We start from the raw sequence: 8,885 nt of genomic DNA on the forward strand, positions 1-8,885 counted from the left end.
TGGTTTCTGGAGTCTCCCATGGAAAAGGGAACCTGCAGAGCCACTCACCTGTTCCATGTGCTCGAACACCACCGAAGTGGCAATAGAAGCAGGAGCTTCCTCAATAATCTTCTGGTGCCTGCGCTGCACGGAGCAATCCCGGCCAAAGAGGGAGATGGCGTTGCCATACTGATCCGCCAGGATCTGCACCTCCAAGTGCCGTGACTGTTTGGCCAGTCTCATTACAAAGATTGGAGAGCCTGGGACTTCAGCTTGAACCTAGAGCAGAGACAGCGCATGAACAGCCTATCAACAGGCAGAGCAATTTTTGTAACCCCTGTCTTAGCCACAATCATCCCAAGATAATTTTTTAAGCAAGGAATAGTCACACCACTTCCCCCGGGCCATCGCAGCTGATAATACCCCGTGTTCTTTACCCGACAGAGCGCACTCGCCCAACCTGAATGTTTAGAACAAGACAGCACAAATCACTGGGGAAAGTTACCTGTCTAAATAGGTTGGGGAAGTCATCAGCACTGTTAACTTTCCTAATTCCTTTTCCTCCTCCTCCTTCGGAAGCCTTGATCATGACAGGGTAGCCAACCTCCTCAGCAGCCTGATCAAGATGGGCAGGAAACCACGGGTAAGTACAAAAAGGTAGCAGAATCAAGTTGAAAAGATCATTATTTCCCTCTTGATTTGCATCCAAGCTTCCATGTCTGACTCTATTTAGCAACCAAGACATGAATGGGATAGAAAGAAAATTATTCCCTTCTGAAAGGGTGCCTGTAGTTGGAAAAATCAGCAGAGATTTTGTGACAGCAGAGAATTCTGGCCTCTCAGCATCATCACAAAATCTTTGTCAGTGTTTGATGCCATTAAATTTACAAACTCTCAGAAAAGCTTTTGTATAATTGAGAGCATTGTTAAGCTGGGTAACACAGAAAAATCATACACTCCACCCCCTCTCTTCACACAGGAAAACTCCCAAATCCCATACTGTGCCAGGAATACTCCTTATTCTAGAAATATTCCTCAAAGGGAAACCCCACAAAAGATGCAGTCAAGTGTGAGGTCTTTATCAAAAACACCTTCTTCCTGCACTAAACAAAACCCAGAAGAAAGCACCTAATGAAAACCAGCTTTTGGTGCATATTTTGTCTCTTTCTCCTAACCCTCACCCAGTTCTGCAGGCTGGGCCCAAAGACGGTATGTGAAGGACCACTTTCCCATTTCCAAGACCCAGTGAGGCTGACAGTTTAGTTCTAGATGTTCTCCCATTAAAAATAAAGCACACCTCTGGCTCTCTCCAGGCGTGCCTGTAGCAAGACCTCAAATAGCTCCAAAGTAGCAGCCACCTACCCGCAGCCCATCATCTGCGTCTTTCACGTAGCCTTTCTCATAGAGTTCCTGAGGAACACTCAAGATACGCTTCTGAAGGTCGTTTTCCTGCCAGTCCACTCGCAGACCTGGAATATAAACACGTTCTTAGCTCACTCCACTGCGAGGCTCAGTGAGAACTCACGTGTCAGACACTGGTGAAACAAACAGCAGCCACAGTTCCACGGGGAACTAGTCTGGAAGCATTTAAAAAAGCGAGAATGCAGAATGTAAACAGACATTGCTGATTTCTGGGGAGCAGATCTTTTCAGCCAGCAAATTACACCCTCCTTCATTTCACTTGTGCAATTCTGAGAAACAGGTTGTTATTTACGGTCTTTTGAAACTGGATAGAGTTTCCATAGAAGCAGAGGATTGGCTGTGTGCTCCAAAACTCCACGCTATATGCTAGGGAAACAGAGCCTGCAGCAATACCAGCCAGTACAGCCGTACTGCTAGACAAACAGCTCGTTACACGACATGTACCCATATATATCACAGTCACTGCGTCCAGTAATGCCTCGGATAATACAAACTTGAAACCCTAACCAGATGGGACATCTCTTGGAACACCTCTTTGTGCACAGACACCTTAAAGAATAGATGTATTGAAGAAAAAAAAAAAAGATTAGAATGATGTCGATAAAGACAGGGCAGTTTCCTTCTTACCACTGCCGCTCCAGGGCAGAGTCGGAATGCCGGCAGTCTGAGCCACAATCGAAGAAGCTATTTTGTCTCCCAGGGCCCACATTGCTTGGCTTGGAGGACCTGCAAAGAGCAAACCCAGTGCATGAGGGAGACACAAGAGATATCAGACAGGAGGGACATGCCCAGAAATCTAATTGAGGTTCCATATAAGAAGGATAAATACTCTTAGCAGGGTTCTGCATGTCACATCTCAACTGGCATGAATCAATCTTTCTGACCTGGACCAGAGAGCATCGGCTGGATCAGCCAGGAAACTAAAAGCAAACGACTAGAGCACTTCTGACCAAGAAAGAGGATAAGGCGATTGAAACTACAGCCACACGACCACAGACACAGCACAACAGCTTGCTTTGTGCCCATCCTGTTAAAGAAGTCTCACTCAGCAAGCACCACTCTCTGTCCATGTGTCCTCGGGGTGGGCCTGCCATCAAAGGGATGGCAGGGACTAGTCACTGGTGTTAGCGTGCACATCACACGCTACTGGAATAACAATTCAGTGCCCTGATTTTACTTGAAATGGGGTTTGCATGGGACTGTAGTGTATGATTGGTAAGAGATTTGAACTGGAATTAAAGTACAGCTTTTAAATCCACTCCTCTTCAAAGGCCCAAAGTATTGCTGCAGTTATGGCTCAACACACCTCAGATGAAAAGATCTGGTAGAAGTCAGCGTGACACAACTATCCCCAGGCTATGTTCCGGTCCATCTTTAGTTCTAAACATTGCACATGTCCAAAATCTTACCCAATATTCAGATCCATGTGGCTCAGGAGATGAACCACTGCACCAAACTGATCACAGACTTCACGTACTGTCCACGTGAAAGCCCTCTCTTCCCAAAAACCAAACTACAAACACCTTCTTTAAAATGACAACAGGTCATTTGAACAGCTTTTCAAACAATCTGCTCTAACCGGAATCTTTTGTGGTTTGTAACTCTTTTGTAGTTTGAATCTTTCGTGGTTTGGATCTCACAATATTCAAAGGTACGCTGGAGAACTTGCCGCTTCACCGTACAGGAACTATTTCCTAGTGTATGTCCAACCCTTATCTAGTTTCATTAGCCTCGATGATGGAAAATAGACCTCGCTGTCAGGCAGCACAGACTGTTGCTCTCCTACAAAGGACATATCATCAGTCTTGCACTTGTAAGCTGTATCTCATGGCTCTCTTTTAGACTCTGGATTTTCTATCTCACTAAAACTACCCTCCACCTTACAATAAGGACTAGACATTTCATCCTCACCCATGAAAGCAATCCCATTTTTGTGCAGAAGTTCTGGCAGTTTAGGGTTCTCAGATGCATGGCCCCAGCCAGCCCACACAGCCTGCAGAAGAAAATAACATAATTCACTCTTTGTTTCAGTAAAACAAGCAACTGAGCAGAAATAGAAAGCGTGCACATACTTCAAGTCTTTCTTTTCCTCACTGAAAACAGCCTCATAACATCCATAAAAGAGACCAGCCTCCTGAACTACGCGATAGGCTTAGTTTAAAGGGCTAGAGTCTTCCAGCTTAGACGAGTCAAAGCTCTCCGCAGCAAGCTGCTGAAGAGGAACTCAGCGCAGGGGAGGGAAAGGGGGAAGGGAACCTCCTATCTCCTGCCGATGTTCACACCCAGACAGGCACTGCACTGCAATACACACTGCCTTTGGGTGCCAGGTGTGTAACTTCAATTTCTGTGACCTGCCTCTTTCCCCGGCCACAACTTGCCATTTAAGGAGAGAAGATTGCTTGGTGTTACCTCCTGGTTTGGAAACTCTCTCTGACACTTCTCACCTGCACTGGAATCCGCTTCGCAATATCAAGAATGAGTTCCACGTTTGCATAGTTGTTGTTGTTTGGTCCCCCGGGAACTGGGACGTAGTGATCTGCCATTTTAATATACTCTGCAACACAGAGGTGGTCTCGTTTAGAACGCAATCTCATAAAACAGTACTTGGTCTAAAACTCCCTAAATCTACAGTACTGGAAATACTTCATCTCCTCCCAGAAAAACCTGCTCTTTGACAGAACGGAACGTGACACAGTGGACGTAGCTTCAGCCTCCCGCCTCCCTGTGGGCACACAGGTGTGTGCAAGGAGCAGGCTGTGCGCCTTCACGAGTCTTTACCACTCACCTGCATTTGCTTTCAGATCCTCAGGAGTCACCATGACAACAAATCTGATTGCCCGCTCGTTTCGAAACATCTCGTAGGACCAGCGCCGGATGGATCTCATGCATTTCACCGCTGCAATGCCATTATTTGCTATCAGGACCTGAGTATATTAGAAGCAGGGATGAAACAGTCTAAATAGCACAAAACACTAAATGATAATGAAAAGAGTTTTTTCTCTGCAGACTCTTTGTCTGGTTTTGGGGCTGTGCAGTTTTGTTAGCCAGCATTTGATTCAGCAAGAACGCTGAATGGCCCATCAGCCAGTTCAGAAACCAGCTCTTCCTCAGCCGTAAAGATTTTCATCTGTTATGATTTGTTTGGATTAAAGAGCAGAAGGACGCATGAGAAAAGGCACTATGAGTGGCTAAAACTTTCACTACCTAAAAGGAAGAGACCTCAGCCATTAAACAATTAAGTATTTTTTAAAACATTTAAACAATTATGTATTTTTAAAAACATTTTTTTGCAGTCTATAAATCCTCCTCTATCAGCAGAATTGCTTCAACTCAAATTTTTTTCCCTGTCACACTAAGCTAAAACAATGGGACGTTTATTTATCACATAAAAAATAAAACCAAAACACACTGATTACAGGCAGAAGCACAACTTTCAAGTTAAGGAATGTCAGTATTCTGGTATCTGCAACATACAGCCTCATATAGAGAGAAGTCACAGCTCACGATATGGGAACAACAGGCAATATGCCAAAGTCAAAAAAGTCAGTAACTTACTTTTTCAATAACTTTATTCCCTCCAAAACGTGTAACAAATTCTGCTGGAGAAGCCACAGTGAAATCCCGCTGCACGTCAACTTTCTTCCTGTCCCGGCCTTGCTTTACGAGGTGTAAACCCGACATACTGGGCCTGAGGAAATTCGTGGGAGACAGAGAAAAGCAACTTGGCAGTGCAGATGAACACGAGAAGAAGAGGGTATGTGAACAGCCTGTGAAGTTCCCCTTGACCATGTTCCCTGAGCAGGCAAGTGGAGTCACTCCTTGCCTCCAGACCACCACGGCTGGTCCTCAGCTTTTACAGGGATGACTCTGGTTTTTAACTACCTTTCAGTTATCCCTCTGCAAAAGCCAGGTTATGTGGCAAAATTCCGGCTACACCATATAAAGCGGTAAAAATATGTTCACTGTATATTGCAGAACAAGAACGCTCCACCACACTGCTTTCAACTCATCTGGGGAAGCTGGAAAACGACAACAAGGTTTTCACGCTTTGGTAAAACAAGCTACTAAGAGCAGAGTCCATAAGGAAATCCCCCTGGAGAGCCACAGCAAACACCATGGATAAATCACCCTTTGCTTCTGCAAGCACAACAGATGTGATTTGCTAAAACTTACAAAGCCGAGATTGTGAGAGGAAACTCCCTGGAAAAGCAAAGCCCTGCTCTTCACACCGTGCCTAGTGCCGTGTGACTGGGGAGATAACAAGGTACCTTCTATTTTAAAGCCCCTGAAGGTTTACCTCTAGGGTCACCCCCCAGTTTACCCCATTTTCTGACTGTATTTAGTGTGTTTCCCACGAGCACGCTGCAGTCCTGACCCTGCCATCACGCAACAGCACAGAACCTTCCTGTACGAAGGAGAGAGGAGGATTGAGAAGGTATTTTAACAACTACTCAATGCTCTGAAAAGACACAACAGCGACCAAGAGGGTCAGTGCCACTGTGGAACAGGCAGTATCTGTCCCCAGGAGCCCCGGGGGCCGAGCTGGCTGCCCTTCAGCCACAGGAACCCCACCAGCAACCTCTGGCCTCATCGGCTGCTGAAGTGCTGCTGCTGTTGAGCAACTCCAGTGGGAGATGGGATGCAGCAGAAAGCGACTGGAATTGCTGGGGGAGGGCATGAGGGAAAACCAAGCCAAGGACAAACCAAGCCATAGAGAGCATCTAGAGTTCTCCTTTTACATAGCCAGCCACCAAGGTCAGGTAGCCCGGGAACTGTACCTGTGAGGGTCACCATGGGGTTTGGAGCATCCTGCCTTGAACAAGCTGCTGTCAGGGGTGCCTGGTGATAGCCCAAGAAGAAACACACAGACTTCCCCTCAGAAATACATTAAGACCTCTGACAATTCACCGATCTGGAATGCAGACCCTCCCTAACTCTTCATCAGCAGCACACCACCACCACAGACCAGTATTTTGACTAAAAAATTTGTTGATGAACGAAGCCCTGGACAGACCGTTAGCTTGTATCTGGTTTAAATGCAGATTCTTCTCTTACCCATCTCTCCTGCGCACGATAATGGTGCTACCACAGACTGCGCTGTGCTTTGCAGTACACATTAACGAAAAGGATCTCAACCCACATCACCTGGTACAACAAGCTGTTCAAAAAGATATATGCCAAACCCTGGTATAACCAACCAAGAACCCTGCTAGAACAAAAGGTAATTGTTCAGGCAAGGCATGATCTGACCGTAAGGACATGTTCATCTACTATGGGATAGAGAGGACCCCCCCCTTCCTCTCCACCTTCATCCACACATCGACTCTGGTGTGACACCTCACTGTGGCACAGCCCTGCTAGCTGATACCCACAGAAGGGCGTAAGAACAAGTGAGGTGCGCAGAGGTTCTTCCCCTTCCCTTCCTCTTGTGAGCTGCACTTTCAGAGACAGACATTGTCACTGAACTTAAAACCTATCCCTACAAGCAAGAGTTCACAAACTGCTCTGTGATAGTCTCAGCCCAGGAATTCAGGGACAGGAGCCAACAGGCAAAAGAGGAAAGGCATAGTTGAGGTTGAATTTCTACTAAATCTGTGTATTTAAAGAGGGTCAGAATCTATGGCATGACAAGGAAGGAGCACAGTCCAACAAGTGAGACAGGTGTATTCACTGCAGGTTTACTGAGAGCAGTCTCAGAAAATAAATTAAAATCTTGGAGGCAGAACCTTTGAAAATGTATGAATACATGTATGAATACTGTCTGCCAAGCTGAAATTACTACAGATGTAAAGGTATTTATTGCTGCAGATAAAAGTCAACAAAAGCAGAGGTTCATCACCCAGCATAATGCACAAACATAGCTTTATAAGCAAGCGCAGTTCAGTTCAATTTGTGACAATAGGCATGCCAGGAGCGTTACGTTTATTCACTAATAACCACAGGCTGCCCATCACAATCAAAACAGGAGCGGTGATTTTTTTGTTTGTTTGCAAGATAAGATGAGGTAAAGTTGGGCAGCAAGGAAGAACACCGAGCGCTAAACAAAACAGAACAAATGCTGAGTGAGTAACAGTCATTCCCACTAACCACCAGGTCACAACTGCAGCCTTTTGTTCCGTAGGAACTTTCTAAATGCTCGTCTATCCTTCAGAGTTTACAGAGGTTAGAAGTTGTGCAGAATCTCCAACTTTTTCAATGCTGTTTCCCCAGCTAAGAGGTATTCTAGCATCTTTCCCACTGACTGCACGCACAGACACCCCACCATAACTGGCGAGGCTTCGGAGGATAAAATTAACATGGAAAAATACCAATATGCATTTCCAGCACAGAGTGCCCACTGCCTCCATCCCCAAGGGCTGCTGCTGTGAGGAGACAATCGTATCCGTAATTCTTACCTCTGCAGCATGTGGTATCTCATTTCCTGACTCTGCTCTGCAGAATCCTCCATGCTGTCTCAGTGAAGGAATTAACAGATTTCAGGCTTGCTTATGACTCTTCGAGAGTAGCTGCTGCCATTCGACTTTATTCATTACAGCAGCTCAAAACCCAGCAGGAGAAAGCTGCAAAGAGCCTCTTGCACTCACATGCTTCTTCTTGAAGCAGCAGCACTTCTCGAATTGCTTCAATCTGTTAACCTTTGTCCCTTGCTTTCCACCACCCCTCTCTCTCTGTCACTCTTCCTGTGACGCAGCATGCACAGAGAGGGGAGCAGCTTCCCTCTCCCGCGTTCAGAGGAAAGCAGCTGATCAGGAAAGAGAGAAAATTATCTACATGTTACGTAATTGGGCTTAACACACAGCACCGCTCTGCAGCCCGCACCGCGCACGGCCGCCCTGCGTAGCGACAGCCGGCCCCAGGTCACGCGAGGAAAAGGAGGCTGCTCAGCTTCCCCACGTATCCAGAGCAACCCGTGAGGAAGAGGGGGCTGCTCAGCTTCCTCGCGGCACCCAGAGGAACCCGTGAGGAAGAGGAGGCTGCTCAGCTTCCCCTCGGCATCCAGAAGAACCCGTGCCACTGGCTGCACAGCTGTGCCGAGCACCTCCTAGGCAGTGAGTTCTGAGAGAGCAAAGGAGCAGCTACAGGGGCCAATTTCCCCAGAGAATTCAATCAACATGTAGGAATGAATATCAGATTGTCAGGAGGGGTGGGGAGGTGACAAGGAAAACACTCCCAGGGCTGCAGAGAAGAAAGTCAGAGGCGCAGTTCGTACAGAGGCAGGCAGAGCACAGTGGTGATCCAGACATCAGATCGCACCAGACACCAGCTTGGAGCTGGGAGATCCCAGACAAGTCACTTCAGTTTTCTGTGCTTCTGTTTCTCCACCTATAAAATGGAGATCACTCCAAGTGCAACAAGAATAAATATCCTCACAAGGGAAGTGCTACAGAACTGCAGCGTCTGATACCATCACTGGAGAAAGGAGGAATGTTTACTCAGCATCGAGCACATGCAAAAATGTAAACTGCAAATTTAGGGGTAGGGAA

At 46.6% G+C, this 8,885-nt stretch overlaps 1 protein-coding gene across 1 annotated transcript in view; it reads right to left on the reverse strand.

Moving 5' to 3' along the window:
• LOC104494338 (acetyl-CoA carboxylase) overlaps positions 1-8,885 on the reverse strand; it is a gene marked incomplete at its 3' end in the record, with an annotated part of 117,946 nt that overhangs the window by 100,231 nt on the left and 8,830 nt on the right. Inside the window, exons 3-10 of the mRNA XM_010137154.1 lie at positions 4,957-5,089; positions 4,187-4,325; positions 3,846-3,955; positions 3,313-3,394; positions 2,029-2,127; positions 1,342-1,448; positions 485-595; positions 49-258 (exon numbers count right to left, since the gene is read on the reverse strand). Of these exons, the coding sequence (XP_010135456.1) occupies positions 49-258; positions 485-595; positions 1,342-1,448; positions 2,029-2,127; positions 3,313-3,394; positions 3,846-3,955; positions 4,187-4,325; positions 4,957-5,089 (991 nt within the window). The remainder of the gene's footprint in view (positions 1-48; positions 259-484; positions 596-1,341; positions 1,449-2,028; positions 2,128-3,312; positions 3,395-3,845; positions 3,956-4,186; positions 4,326-4,956; positions 5,090-8,885) is intronic.

Source organism: Buceros rhinoceros, unplaced genomic scaffold (genome assembly GCF_000710305.1).
Source record: "Buceros rhinoceros silvestris isolate BGI_N320 unplaced genomic scaffold, ASM71030v1 scaffold12455, whole genome shotgun sequence".
NCBI classification, from domain to species: Eukaryota; Metazoa; Chordata; class Aves; order Bucerotiformes; family Bucerotidae; genus Buceros; species Buceros rhinoceros.